The 14,349-nt window shown below is 32.7% G+C and overlaps 8 protein-coding genes across 8 annotated transcripts; 6 read left to right on the forward strand and 2 right to left on the reverse strand.

Annotated features, from left to right (window-relative positions):
- Positions 1 to 64: 64 nt before the first annotated feature.
- Positions 65 to 2,608, forward strand: EIN_429810 (neutral alpha-glucosidase C, putative; the record flags this gene model as incomplete). Its single annotated transcript, XM_004261928.1, has 1 exon — positions 65 to 2,608. One exon carries the CDS (start codon positions 65 to 67, stop codon positions 2,606 to 2,608), a length of 2,544 nt encoding a protein of 847 aa, XP_004261976.1.
- A 618-nt stretch (positions 2,609 to 3,226) lies between these two features.
- On the forward strand, positions 3,227 to 3,938 carry EIN_429820 (hypothetical protein; the record flags this gene model as incomplete). Its single annotated transcript, XM_004261929.1, has 2 exons — positions 3,227 to 3,252; positions 3,299 to 3,938. 2 exons carry the CDS (start codon positions 3,227 to 3,229, stop codon positions 3,936 to 3,938), a joined length of 666 nt encoding a protein of 221 aa, XP_004261977.1.
- Positions 3,939 to 4,665: 727 nt separating this feature from the next.
- Positions 4,666 to 5,331, forward strand: EIN_429830 (hypothetical protein; the record flags this gene model as incomplete). The annotated part of the gene is made up of 1 exon (XM_004261930.1): positions 4,666 to 5,331. The coding sequence occupies one exon, from the start codon at positions 4,666 to 4,668 to the stop codon at positions 5,329 to 5,331; it is 666 nt and encodes a 221-aa protein (XP_004261978.1).
- Positions 5,332 to 5,902: 571 nt separating this feature from the next.
- Positions 5,903 to 6,271, reverse strand: EIN_429840 (hypothetical protein; the record flags this gene model as incomplete). The annotated part of the gene is made up of 1 exon (XM_004261931.1): positions 5,903 to 6,271. The coding sequence occupies one exon, from the start codon at positions 6,269 to 6,271 to the stop codon at positions 5,903 to 5,905; it is 369 nt and encodes a 122-aa protein (XP_004261979.1).
- Positions 6,272 to 9,269: 2,998 nt separating this feature from the next.
- EIN_429850 (hypothetical protein) lies at positions 9,270 to 10,124 on the forward strand (the record flags this gene model as incomplete). Its single annotated transcript, XM_004261932.1, has 4 exons — positions 9,270 to 9,277; positions 9,318 to 9,405; positions 9,501 to 9,596; positions 9,651 to 10,124. The coding sequence occupies 4 exons, from the start codon at positions 9,270 to 9,272 to the stop codon at positions 10,122 to 10,124; spliced, it is 666 nt and encodes a 221-aa protein (XP_004261980.1).
- A 931-nt stretch (positions 10,125 to 11,055) lies between these two features.
- On the forward strand, positions 11,056 to 12,090 carry EIN_429860 (hypothetical protein; the record flags this gene model as incomplete). The annotated part of the gene is made up of 1 exon (XM_004261933.1): positions 11,056 to 12,090. One exon carries the CDS (start codon positions 11,056 to 11,058, stop codon positions 12,088 to 12,090), a length of 1,035 nt encoding a protein of 344 aa, XP_004261981.1.
- Positions 12,091 to 12,359: 269 nt separating this feature from the next.
- EIN_429870 (mRNA turnover protein 4 mrt4, putative) lies at positions 12,360 to 13,034 on the forward strand (the record flags this gene model as incomplete). The annotated part of the gene is made up of 1 exon (XM_004261934.1): positions 12,360 to 13,034. The coding sequence occupies one exon, from the start codon at positions 12,360 to 12,362 to the stop codon at positions 13,032 to 13,034; it is 675 nt and encodes a 224-aa protein (XP_004261982.1).
- A 233-nt stretch (positions 13,035 to 13,267) lies between these two features.
- EIN_429880 (hypothetical protein) lies at positions 13,268 to 13,906 on the reverse strand (the record flags this gene model as incomplete). Its single annotated transcript, XM_004261935.1, has 2 exons — positions 13,268 to 13,676; positions 13,719 to 13,906. The coding sequence occupies 2 exons, from the start codon at positions 13,904 to 13,906 to the stop codon at positions 13,268 to 13,270; spliced, it is 597 nt and encodes a 198-aa protein (XP_004261983.1).
- Positions 13,907 to 14,349: the final 443 nt, after the last annotated feature.

The following is a 14,349-nucleotide window of genomic DNA, read 5'->3' on the forward strand; positions in this document are numbered from 1 at the left end:
ATAAACAAATCTCTATCCGACGACTTAACTCAAATTAACACAGAGAACTGAAAACATAGTGTAAATGATATTACTCTTCTTCCTTCCTTTCTTGACATTGTCTGTTCCAAATCGCCCACCAAAATGTACCAGCAGGACATGGTGTGGGTTGAATAGATTCCGTTCTGCATCTCATTACACGACATCCCCTATGAAATACACGTTACAATCGAATGTGTTGACATTTAAATTAACACCGACGTGGTCAGTGAATCAAAATCTGCAACTCTCTATTTTTGCATATGGAGACAATCAAATATCAGTGAAGTACAACTGCCCGTCCACTCACATTAGATACAATGTCCCAATTAACACGGCGTTTTCTATAGGATCTCCACAGACTGTTACTGTACTCTCTAAGTCAGCTTCTGTATCTGCATTCAAAGCTGGTAACACAAAGATTGAAGTGTATTCCAATGCGTCTGTTGTATTAGATGGAAAGATTTGCATTGGATGCGATGGACAATTTCTGTATAGAGAGGACACAAAGTCTGATTACTATCCCGTTGGTATTGATGTCGAGTTTCCGACTACTTCTATTTTTGGATCAGGAAAGAACGTCCAACAACCATTACCTTTAACAGACTCTACTAACACCGATACCGAGTTCGAAGAACCTTATCACTTCTACGCGTCAGGGTACACCACTTTCCCAGTACATTCCACATCACCACAATATGGCACTTTACCCATCTTTGTATCACACAAACCCGGATCGACCACAGGTGTCATATTTAATAATCCAACAGACACTTTCATTGATGTAACAACAAGTGAGAACATGGGCAATAACTCGAAGATCATTACAACATCAGAAGACGGCGATATTTCTTTGTACATCATTTTAAAGGAGAACCCGAAGGAATTCTACAGAGCATATTACAATCTGACAGGCGTGTCGTTTATGCCGCCTCGATTTGCAGTTGGCTTTCATAACAGCAAGTGGGGGTACAACTCGCAGAATGTAGTTGAGAGTGTCGACAGTGATGCTGACAAATATGGCTTTATGTACGACGCTATTTGGCTCGATATAGAACATACCCACAAGAAGCAATACTTCACGTGGGCCGACGCGGTCTTCCCAGACCCCCTTGGTTTACAAAACACGTTGAAGTCGAAGAATAGATACTTAATAACTATTCAAGACTGCCATATAGCTACAGATGACGGGTATTACGTTCATGATGAAGGAGTGTCGAACAACTATTTCATTAAAAAAGATGAAAATATGACTGAGGACTATGTTGGTGCGTGTTGGCCTGTCCGATCAAATTGGGTCGACTTTTTGAATGAGAAGGCCCGGACGTGGTGGGCTGGGTTATATGGGTACGACAAATATCAGAAGACCACTAACATCGTCTTTGCTTGGAACGACATGAACGAACCAACGGAATTTGATATCCAAGATTTGTTAGTGAAGAAGGACGCAAGACACTATGATGGAACTCTTCATAGAAATGTTCATAACTTGTATGGGATGTTGCAACAGATGTCGACACAAAAGGGACAATTAGCGCGAGATAACAATCAGAGGAGAAGCTTTGTCTTGACGCGATCTTACTACTTTGGGTCACAGAAATATGGAGCGATGTGGACTGGAGATTCCGATGCGACTTTTGAATACTTGTCGAGTCAAATTTCTCAGATTGTGCAACTCAACATGTTAGGGTTCTTCTGTGGAGGAGATGTCGGGGGTTTTGCACATGACCCAACGACAGAGTTGCTTATTCGGTGGTATCAAGCCGGAGCATTACAACCGTTCTTTAGACAGCACTGTACAAATACGGCACCACGAAGAGAGCCGTGGCTGTATGAACAAAGTGTCTCTGATAACTTAAAGAAGTCCGTGAATTTGCGATACCGAATGCTCCCATATTGGTATTCTTTGTTGTATTACCACAGAGTTAACCAAGTCCCAGCTTTAAGAAGTATGGTCTACCAATTCCCAGAAGAAATCAATTTGATGGCGTTGGAGAATCAATACATGATTGGAGACACGTATTTGGTGTCCCCCGTCATTGTCTCTGGAGAGACTAAACACACAGTGCAACTTCCTAAAGGCGTGTGGTACGACTATTTCAATAATACCAAGTATGAGGGAGGTGTCGAAGTCAGTTTGGACGTTGATCTTGAAACTATTCCAATCTATGGAAGAGGCGGATATATTGGAACAGAGAGAATTGTGTCTGAAGGAAGAAAATCGAGTTCCGAGAGTGAGAAGAACGATCATTTGAGAATTGTGATCTATGATAACATGGGACAAGCAATTGGACTGTTTTATACTGATGATGGGATTAGTGTTGATAATTCTAATGGGTACGTCGATGTGAAAATGGCGATGGGAAATTACTTGTTCAGCTATAATGTGACAGGTGATTATTTATATGGCGAATATGTCGGTGAAATCGTGTTGGTGACCGACAAAGTAATTTCAAAAGTTTCTGTTTTGAGAGATGGGGAAGACACAGTAGAAGTGGGATTTGTTCAAAAAGACGGAAAAGTTGTTGTACCAAATTTCAACAACCACTTCAGTTCACAATGGACACATTGGACAGTCAAGTTTGAGTAATCAAATTCCAATTTTTTTTTTCTTTGTGGTTATTATTATTATCAAATAATAGTTTTCTATACATCAGAAAACTTTTAAGTTGATTGTTATAAAAATAAAACTATTTACAATTAATTTTTTTTCTGGTTTTTAATTCGATTTTGTTAAAAAACATTCCAGTCGAACGGAGTGAAATGAACTGAAAACATTCATTTTCAAGATGTAAATCATTTAACTTTATAATAATTAATATTATTAATATAAATTTTTTAATTATTAAATATAATAAATATATTAATTAATTAATTCAAAAAATAATAATTTTAATTGATATTATATTAATTAACTTACAATCATTGAATGTATTTATAAAATGTGATAAAAGAACTTTATTTGTATTACAAAATTACACAATTTGAATCATTAATATAACTAAAAAATAATAACAAGTTTACTATAATATTTATAATAAACAACAGTTAACAAAACAAAAAATAAATAAATTATTTTCCAACGACAAAAGAAACTAAAAATCGATAAGCGGCATTATATTAACCAAACAAATAATTAACATTTTTTACTCTTCAATATTTAAACTAAAAAGCTTAAAAAAACGAAAAATGTATAAAAACGCTAAGAATGCCGAAGAAAAAATACCCAAACGAGTTTTTAATTCAAAAGAAGAAAAAAGAAGTTGCAAAAACTCACAAGAAAAATCCGGAAACTACAAAACGAATTCTTTGGAGCTCAAAGATCACAAAAAATAGTAAAATGTTATTCCCGACCTCAAAAGCGCTTTTCCCAACAACTCGAAATCCAAATGGGCTTTGGCGATGGGAAAATAGCAGAAACGACTTCTGAGCAAGCAGAGACCTCTGTCGTCATATCAGAAGAAGTTGAGAAACGCCTTGATGAGTTGACTGAAACGACTCAGACATTAGAAAACAGTGGTGACTTGAAGTTTAAAAAGAAACGGTTGAACTTCTTCAAGCTCTTTCAGTTCATGAAGAAAGACGAAGTCACTGCACAAGTGATTGAGACGGAACTGAAAGAAATACAAGTAGAGACCAATCTTGTTCACAAAGAACCCATTAACATAATCAAAGACATTCCAATTGATATGAAAAATGTGGTCGATACCAAAGTCGAAGTCCTTCCCCCCAAAGAAGTCGAACTGAAAAAGTCCGAAGTCAATCCACTTGTCCATATTAGTGACACTAAAATCCCTCTTTGGATCGATGAGAATGATAAAACTAAGGTCCGTATTATGAGGGCGGGATTTTTAATTGGTGTCGGAGCAATGATCATGATATGTGTCATCTTTTTTATAGTGTTAGGAATTTTGATTTAGTGTTTGTGTGATTTATTTTGTTATATATAACATTTTTTGAACCGAATAATATATAATATTGTTATGTTCTATATAACATAATATTATTATATATAAAATAGTTTTTTTATTATTATAAATTAGTATCATAGTAGTATGATACTAATTATCAATTAGTAATTATTACTATATTTTTTAAAACACTGTTTGAACTAACATTTTGATTGAAGTAAAAATAATTAAAAAAAATGGAACTTTTTTCATTTCAAAATGACTTAAAAAACTCCAAAAATTGTGATTCGCAAAAATGTTTTCTCTTTGAAACAAACAAATTTTTATATAATTTCAATTATAATATTAATCTAATACATTGAATAATAAATGCAGTTTTGGGAAAGGAGAACTTACCACAAAAACTGTCATTTAAGAAGATATGAAATTATTAAAATAGCTTGCACAAAAAGAATTTATGAGATAAAAGAACTATACGATTAGTAAGTTAATAATTATATTTCTAGTAAAAAAGACCGCGCTGGGAATGCCGAGACCAGAAAGAGAAAAAAAGCGAGACAAATGGTATCGAAATGTCCCTTCAAATCGGGGCGAGTTTTTCCAAAAAAGAAAGAAAAAAACAAAAACTGGGACGTGTCATTTATTTTCTTGCTAGATAACCAAAAATACAAGTAGTCTATTCCAAAGATAGAATATGAGGAAGTGTATTGAACTCAAAAAAGTGTGACCCACAGAGATGATCAGTGTGCATGAAGAGATGAAGTCGAATACTGAAAGTGTTTATCCACATGCTCATATGAAAGATGAACGACAATGCGTCACTCCTTTAGAGAAGAGGATTCCTGTATTGAAGGCGTCAAGAGAGTCTCGAAATTTCCAAACTCTGCAGCAAAGTCTGTGTATTGGTCTCTTAAGTAGCATATGTGAAGTGACCATTAAACAGCCTGCGAAGAAGAGCGTAGTGACGCAACAGTATATGCGCATCAAATCACTTGATTTCGGTGACGGAGAAATTTTGGTTGTGAATGAGTTTCTTAAAAAGCGATGTATCGAACAAAAGAACGATGACGTCGTCCACGGAGTCCCTCAGAAGACTGCTGTGCGACGATTTCAGAACAACAAAAAGATCGAACTGTTACATCTGTTGATCGATTTGTTAGAAATTAGAGGGGGGTTCGACTTTGAGAGTAAATACACTGAAGGGAAGGTCGGGACTAACAAACAAGAGTCGATCAAAAAGGTAATGAAAGAGGGTTGTGTCATAATTGGTGCAGAGAACTTAATTGAAAAGGCAGATTGTGTCAATAAAATCATCACTGACAAGTTGGCAAACTGTAAGAAAGAGCTCATCATAAAAAGAAAGGATAAAACAATTGCTGAAGTACTCCATACTTTCTTTTGATTGTCTGTGTGTATTTACTCATCATTTGTAATTGAGATATGTTCTTATATCTTCTTGATCTTAATAATGTGGGAATAACTCATAGTATGTTTTTATTTATTATTAATTTATTTATTATAAAATTTTAATAAAGATATTCTTCCTAATAGGTTTTATTCAAAAATTATGTTTTTATAATTTATTTATGGTTTTGTTGTAATAAAATAATGACAATTCAAACTAAATTAATATTGTTTTAATGAAAAAACTTATTTTTAATAATTTGTATTTAATTGATTTATTTTAGTTTTATAAACTATAAAATAAAAGTGTTAAAGTTTTATTTATAAGGTTAATAATAAGTCTTTGCCAAAATATTAACCATTTACAATTTTGGAAAAATTTTACTCGACTGCTTATTTGCCAAATATTTTAAAATCTAATTAAATTAAACTTATAATAAAAATATCTATTATTTTATTTAATACATTTCTTTTTTTATTCTTTAATAACAGCTTTTTTATAAGGAATATACCGGGGCATAAAAACATTATTTCAATAAATGCCCGAACCAAAAAAACACTTCAATATTTTAATTATTCAAACCAAGTTCTTCAATGCAATTGTTGACATCATTTTCGTTAAATGCAACCAAGTCTGTTTCATAAATTGGGACTCTTTGAACAGTTTTTCCTATCAGTATCATGTCTTCATCGCGAAGTAAACTAACATTAATTCTTTCGGATATATCTTCTTGGTTTGGTACGTTTGTTTCAAGCGTAGCACGTGTTGATATTCCCGTTCCAACAAATTCGTTCAAAGTTGTTGGTTGATGGTAATTTGCCCCAACCAAATGAGCTCTATTCAAATCTCCACTGAGCTGTGTTAGTATTTTATTTGCAATCCCAGGAATTTGAATACAGGCTGTCCCCACTTCAGTTCTGAATTCACCAGAAGCCATTCTGTTGATCAAATAAAACGGAAACTTCCTCAAAGGCTTTTTGCTAATAGAAAAGTTGCAAAGTGAATGAGCAACATAAACCAAACATTCGTAATTTGATAATGAGTGACTATATCTGTTTCTCATCAGACCAAATGAAGTTATCAGCCTTCCAAAATGGTTTTCGACAATTATCCTAACGCTTGAATGAATCGTGTTAAAAGCTTTTATCAACACTGGATCAACAATAAATATAAAATCATCAGTATCCGCACATAACTTCGCTTCATCAAATTCGAATAAATTATCTTGTATTTTTATTTCAAGTTTTTTTAGTTTTTTTTCATGAATCACATGAACTTTGAAATTTATTTGTTCTTCGAATTCAATTGGGAAAAAGACTGTAGCCATGATACGACAAGACAGATTTCTTTCATTTTGAGGAATTAGGTCAAAAAAACCTTTTAATTCTTTATTTTGTGTCTGGTATAGTTCATCTACTCTGTTTACAAATCCACTAACAATACCTTCAAACTCGTTCTTTTTCACAATTCCTTCAAAAGACACCACACAACCAATACAATACACTCCTGTTTGATTTGAACATTCAATTTTTGTTTCGATATCTTTGGATATGGCTACCGTTTCTCGTTTTTGGTTTTTACCAAATGGGGTTATCGTTTGATTTATTCCTTTATAACCACCGTCAGCTAAAACCCACTCTCCTTTTTTATTAAAAAGGAGTCCCACGAAGCCTTATAAACACTTAAATCATTGACAGAGCACTGAATGGGTGATCCAACCTTTACCGCCATCCCGAAATAGTCGACATATACTTCCGTTTTTACGCCACTTGAGTTGTGCTTAAATGAGTAATAATTTGTGTCTTTTACTTGTCTGTTTTTTTCATTCGCTTTTCTTTTTGTTGTTATATTTTGGTATTATCCTACTATATTGGTCACGTCCGTCGACAATATAGTAGGAATTTTCCAATTCTGGTATCACTTTTCCAAAATAAGGTTCTCTTCCGAACAATAGATTAACACGACAATTTTCAGGAATTTTATATATTGAATCAATAAAACACGTTTTCATTTTACTGGAAAATATTTTTAACGCTTTATCAACATTTTTTTCAACGAAAGAACTCATTGTACATTTTGACACAATATGATCAGAATTAATGTCACAATGAAATTTATAATCTAGTATTTCATATAAAGTTAAATAAAAAAACCCGTGTTTGACTTATGTAAGCAAAAGAAGAAATAATTCTTTGCAATTAAGTGTTGAATTTTTATGAAATGTCAAAAATGTCAAATCTCTTTTTTGAACAACATATTGATAATTCACCACATTCCACTTTCCGTTGCTTGTTACCAGATCAAATATTTCATCAAATTCTTTATAACTGAATCCAGTTAAACACTCAACACTAGTGTTTTTTCTTTTTTCGAGAATATTTATTGGATAATCCATTTGCTCAATTTTGTTTGTTGGTGTGTTCGGGTATTTTGTCAATGGTGTAATTGGTGCATCATAATCATAATAAGTTCTTTGTAATTCTCGTGGTGTATTTGGCAAAATTGTATCGTTCAATAAAACTCTTTGCATTTGAATTGGCCTCTCTGTTAAAGATAATTGTCTTTGAAAAGTATTGAATGTATTTATGAAAAGTTGATTTTGTTGTACTACTTGTTGTAATAATTGTGTTGAAAGTTGTACCAATTGTGTCCGTTGTTGTGTCAATTGGATGGTCATGTTTCTTCGTCTTCTGCTTTGTGGTCTCGTGGTTTGTTGTGCTGTTGCTTGCATCGTTGGATTATTATTTCTAATTGCGTTAAATGTATGTAAAAATCTAAGTGCTCTGGGCATAATCCAAAATATGATTATTTTTATTTTAAACCCTATCTTAAGATTAGATGAATTTTAAAGTGATGACTATTTTTTCCTTTTTTTACCAAGTTAAGTGTTGTTTTTGTGTGTAAAGTTGTTATAATATTTATGATAATTATAAATATTATAATGTATGGTTATTTTTCTAATAGTGAAATAGTTTTCAAATAGTTGAAAATAATTAAAAGAAATAGTAAATGATATTGAGGTATGTAATTATTTGGCAAATTTTCAGGTTTGTAATATTTTGGCAAAGACTTATATTATCAAAAAATACAGCAAATTATGATAAAAGAAATCTATTAATATATGATTAAATAAACTATAATAAAATATTTATTTTGTTATATGGTTTTTGAATAATAACTAATAATAATAATATAATTATGTTATAAAAATATTAATAAATCATAGTAAAATTATTAATAGATTGTAGTTATTTAATTGACTTTTTGTTATAATATATATAATAGTAAATTTATTAAATAATCTAATACCGACTTTGAATCATAAAAATACAAATCATCGAAATCTTTCGAACGTAAGTTTTTTTTTATATTTACAAAACATATTATTGTTTTGAAAATCATTTTTCAAACACGACTTTTTTTGACCTTTTTCGATAATTTAGCGGTTAGAAACGAATTATATTAACCTTGTCACCATTATTGCCGATACTAAAATACAAAACAACAACATCACACTTTATAAGAAAAATAATAAAACAATTCTTAATTATTAATTGGTTTTACAAGTATAGTAAATGGCATAAAACGGGTTATAATGAACGAATTCGGCTTTTCTAAAAGTACTTGCAAATTAATGGCAACTAAAAATGATAAGAAACACATAAAGCGACTTTTCATAAAACCAAAACACAAAGAATAGGACCAAAAGAGCGGGAGCATATAATGAATTATGACACGAGAAACGCATTATAAGAGAAAAATAACAAAAGAGAGTATAGTATTGATAAACAATAATATATTAATTATGAAGGTATTGGTTATATAAATAATTGATACAAACATTTTTATCTGCCTTTCAACCCCCAAATGACGAATATATGAACGAAAAGAGTTGAAAAAATATAAACAGGTGGGAACTTAAAAAAAGAAAGCAGATGGCTCAGTTTGTATCTCTCGACACCTTAATTGATTCTCACATGTAGACAAACAAAAACAAAAGAAAAGTCCGTTCACGTTGTTTTGATCGGATTACCCAAAACTGGGAAAACGGCATTAGCGAGTCAGTTCTGTGTTTGTTCTTATACAAGTTAAATGTTATCTTAATGACTTAAAAATAATTAAAAGATTTTATTTGAGAAATAGAAATAGAAAACAATAACACGTAGAATAGAGAAGTCCCAACAGAATATATCCCAACAGCTCAAAACACTGCAATGGATACAACCCTACAAGTGGGCAAAAACACTTATCGTTTTATTTTTGTTTGTTATTGATTCAAACATTCTATTAATACATTGAATACAATTTATATACAGGATGACTGCTCTGGTGACTATTTATTGAACTCAAGAACAACAGCGAACTCGATATTGTCGAAAGGAAAGATTCACATCTTCGTCATCTCCCCCACTGAATCGGACTCAGCCGAATACATTCAAGGCTTTTTTAAAGAGACTGGAAAGGAGTCGGACCCCATTTATAGATTTGTATACTCGACACACGCCGATTGTCCAGATGAGGACGGCATCGTCCAAGCATGCAAAGAGTTCATTCCTGACGACTGCAAATTGTTCGAGTACGACGTGTTTAAGCAAAAAGACCAGATTATCTCAAACTTCACTGATTTTGTCAAGAGGGCTGTAGTGGAGCATCCCGAACTTTTTGAGGGATGTTCGGCGACTGGGGAAAAGAAAAAGAAGGCCGAGACTAAAGAGGAACCTAAAGAGAAAAAAGGGGAAAAAGAGAAAAAGGGAGATGGTGAGAAAAAGGGGAAATGCCAAATCCTTTAACTTTCTGTTTTAGTTTTTTCTGTTGTTCATTGATTTTGAATAATAGTAATTTTTTAGAATTTTTACTATTAACAGAATAATAAAAAATGATTATTTAATCATCAAATACATCGTCAAACACATCAAAAAATTCTTGAACGGTGGAGAAGAGTGGACTCTCTGTGATAGTGGAGATGATAAGAAGAACAACTACAAAGAGAAAAAGTACTGCACACAAACACACGAAAATTTTGTGACAAATAACAGTTTGAGGTATATCTCCTTGGTCGTGATATGAAGAAACAACAGCATCTTGTGATGGCTCAAAACATCTGTTTCTCAACATTTAAAAGAATGTGAATTGTTTGTATAACCTGAAAATTCTTGTGATTTGATAGCCCATTTTTATATAGTTTAAGTATGGTTTAATTGTAAAACAAATACTTTTCTGTGTTTGAACGTGTTTTAACCAATTATATCACACTCTTTTTTTGTGGTGTTATACAAACATAAAATTTTGAATATATAACCCGTCTTTGAGTGACGGGTTTAACAATGATAATAATTGGTTAATTATTTAATTTTTACAATAATTATGATTTGAATAATCTAATCACTTTATTATCCCGTTTTTTTTACAAAAATTTAAACCAAATAATACCGAAAATGACAACTATAATTAAACTTTTCTAAAAAAAGTGCAAAAAGACTTTAGTCGAATGGAATCCAAGTGGTTTTTTGATAATTATAATAATTTTATAAATAAAATAATATCAATATAGTTTAAAATATTTAAAATTATAGTAAATTATTTTTTTTAACAAAACTGTCTCAAAAATGCAGAATGGTTAATGATTAATTATTTAAATTATTTAAAATAGACCCAACATCTTTCTAGTTATACTATAAAGAAATAAGAGCGTAAAACTCAACAACTCCAAAGTGTAATCTGATGTCTCTTCTTGTGATTGGGTTTGACACACACGCCGAGACTGTTGAAAAACTTCAGTTGAAAATTCTTACACAAATTCTGCCAGGGACGGGGTACTCTCTTTTTTCCCTACAAACTGGGGAAGTACTTCTTCCTCCAACAAATGATAGAAAACTCCTCACTACACGCTTCAAAACGTTTAATGCTCCTTTAGACTTTTATAAGTGCTTTGAGACGATCAAAATGTATGACGTGTTCGAGTCTATTTACTTTGTGTTTGTCGTGTCACACCCCATCACGATTCCATCAAAAGAGCTTTGGACTAAAGAAACGCGTCCGTACGCGGTACTAGCATATCAAACGACAGTGACTTATATCAAGAAAGACGCTCCAATAGTTATTCCTTTGAATCTTGGGCTTCAAGAGGATGTCCTCAGAGAGGACATCCTCAACATCTTAGAGAAACAGAACTTCTTTGGAACAGCCAAGAAGAAGGCGATCCCCAAAATGCGGAGTGGGGGCTATGAAAAGCGACAAGAGAAGGTCCGCTGTAAAATAGTGAAAGTGACATATGTCGACAAGTCGTATTGTTTGCCGATCCCAATCGTTGAAGAGCAACAGTTAGTCAGTTCCGTCATGTGTGGGACTTGTGAAGTTTGTAATGAGTCTGGCAAAAGCGTTGTGAACCCGCAGAAGGGGGTTTTTGTGTTACGATTTGTCGAGATCACACCAATACTGTTCTCATTGACTTACGAGGACATTGTCTTCGTGGTGTTAAAAAAGGAGATCCAAGTCGCTCGCTTCGAGGCAAACAAACGAAGTTACTTGCGAATCAAATGCCAGAGGGGAAGTGCTATGGTGTTCGACCAAATCTTTTGGGTGGCGGATAAAGAAGAAAAGATCGTTGGCTTCATCGAAAAGATCAATTCGGTGATGGACCAAAAAATCCCACAAAGGTACCTAAACCTGGTTATTGGGCTAAGTAGAAATAACACTGAACTCCTCTCTTCGTTTGCTAATGAACCTTGTGACGGGTATGTCCATCAGCATTGTTAATATTGATAATTCATTTGTTAAATTAATGTACTATTTAAGTATACTATATTTATTATATTAATATATTATTGAAATCAATATATGAATTTTAAACAAATTTACTATAATGTAAGAATGAAAATATCTAAGATAATGGAGCATCTAAAATGGTGAAAAACAAGTAAAAATCTTAGTGAAATTTAGTAGCATATTGTAATATAAACAACTAAGATATTAAAACTCAGGACGATCATTGAAGCGATAAACCCTAAACACAACTCAATTCTTAAATGTCGCGATTACAACAAAAGAGGAAGCAGCCGAAGCGTGAAGTGAAAGACAAACTGATATCGAACATCCAAGAAGCCGCCCAGAACTATCCGAATCTCTTTTTGTTTTACAGTCCAGTGATGAGGAATAATTTCATGAAAGAGATCCGCCACGACCGAGTCGATGACTCCATCTTTTTCTTTGGATCAAACAAAGTGATGCAAGTCGCTTTGGGCCGTACTGCTGACGACGAAGTGAAAGTTGGCGCACATCTGATTGCCGAAATATTAAAGGGCCAATGCGGCTTGTGCTTCACTAAATTATCAAAGGATGAGTTAATGAAGTACTTCAAAACCCAAAAGAAAGAGGACTTTGCAAAAAGTGGGTTCACTGCACTGTCGGACTTTGTCGTCCCAGAAGGTCCTTTGCAATTCCCGGGTTCAATGGAAGTCGAGTTGAGAACACAACACTTGCCTGTTGAATTGAAGGATGGCGTATTGTATAACAAAGACGAGTACGTGGTGTGTAAAAAGGGCACACAACTCACCACACAGTCCGCTCAACTCCTTAAACACTTCGGCGTTAAAATGGCTCAATTCGAAATTCACATCGTCGCATTCTTAGAAAACGGCAATTTCGAAAAGATCGAGGAAATGCCACAGAACGCTGTGATGCAGATGGAAGAGGACGACTAATTTTGACTGATTTTTATGGTAATCTTTCTATGTTTTGATTAACTATTTTAAATATGATACAATGAGAAGGTTAACACAATTCTATTACTTTCAGTATTAAGTTGCATGTTGAAAAGATATGACAGACACAATTATATCGGTATCTAATTTATTACCATTTCATTGTATATAACTCACAGAACATACCATTTATGAATTAGAGTCCGTTATAAATTAACAAAGAAAAAAGATGCTTATTCTGTTTTTGCTTCTTTGGTTTCGACTGTCTTCTCTTCCGTTTTCTCTTCTGCGTTTTCTTCTTTCTTTTTCTCACAACAATGACATGGTGTTGCAGATGGGTCGGCTGATGTACACTCACAGTGTTCGTTATGATATTCAGCCTCGGCATCTGTGATAGCGAAACAAGAATGTGCTCTAATAATTGTTACACCTATGACCATGGGGATAACAAAGAAAAGCATACATTCATTCAAGTATGAAGTTATCATTGCAAAGAAGTAGCCCATAGTAAGTGCGATAAGAAGTGGAGGGTACTCCTTTGGCAAATTAATTGAAAAAGAGGTGTAATTTTTCCCAATGAAATAGACTATCACTGGGATTGTCATTACTCCATATACTACAAGCAAAAATGGTTTTAATAAACTAATAGTTATTTTATTATATCATAAGTATTAAACAACAAACATAAAAAGAACCATTATCAATAGTATTAAAGAAACATATGTGCACTTAAAGTTGTTGACATTGATCTTGAATCTAAGGTTCATGACTGCTACATCAGAAAATAGCCCGTATTTCGTTTTCATTAAAAGCTCGAATTCCTCTTTGAAATGTGTTTGAGCATAGTCAAAAATTTGATTTACCTTTTCCATCTTTTGGAATTTTAAGTTCTTTTCGTTATTTTTAAGATGTAAATAGTTTTTTTATTAATCGCTTTAATAATTATGTATAATTATCTTTTTTAATTTTAATGTAGTTTTGTTTAAAATGTTATAATTCAAATAATAATTATTTATTATAAAGAGAAAGGATGGACATGGGGACGAAGGACGGGAATATAGGCCGAAGGACGTCCTTTGTGGTTTAGGGATGTCCTCCCGCTATAAAGGGCGTCCTTTATGTGTATATGGTGTCCTTTCTATTATTTTCGTGTCCGCGGCATTTTTAATAACTATATAATGAGTTATAATATTACTATGAATTTACTATTATAAAATATAATTATTTCCAAAAATAAATAAATTCAAAGACAAATGTTAAACAACAAGTAATTTCGTTATAAATTAATGGTTTTTATAAAATATACAAATTTAAT

This window comes from Entamoeba invadens (genome assembly GCF_000330505.1).
Source record: "Entamoeba invadens IP1 unplaced genomic scaffold scaff_1105074726713, whole genome shotgun sequence".
In the NCBI taxonomy this organism is placed as follows: Eukaryota; Evosea; order Mastigamoebida; family Endamoebidae; genus Entamoeba; species Entamoeba invadens.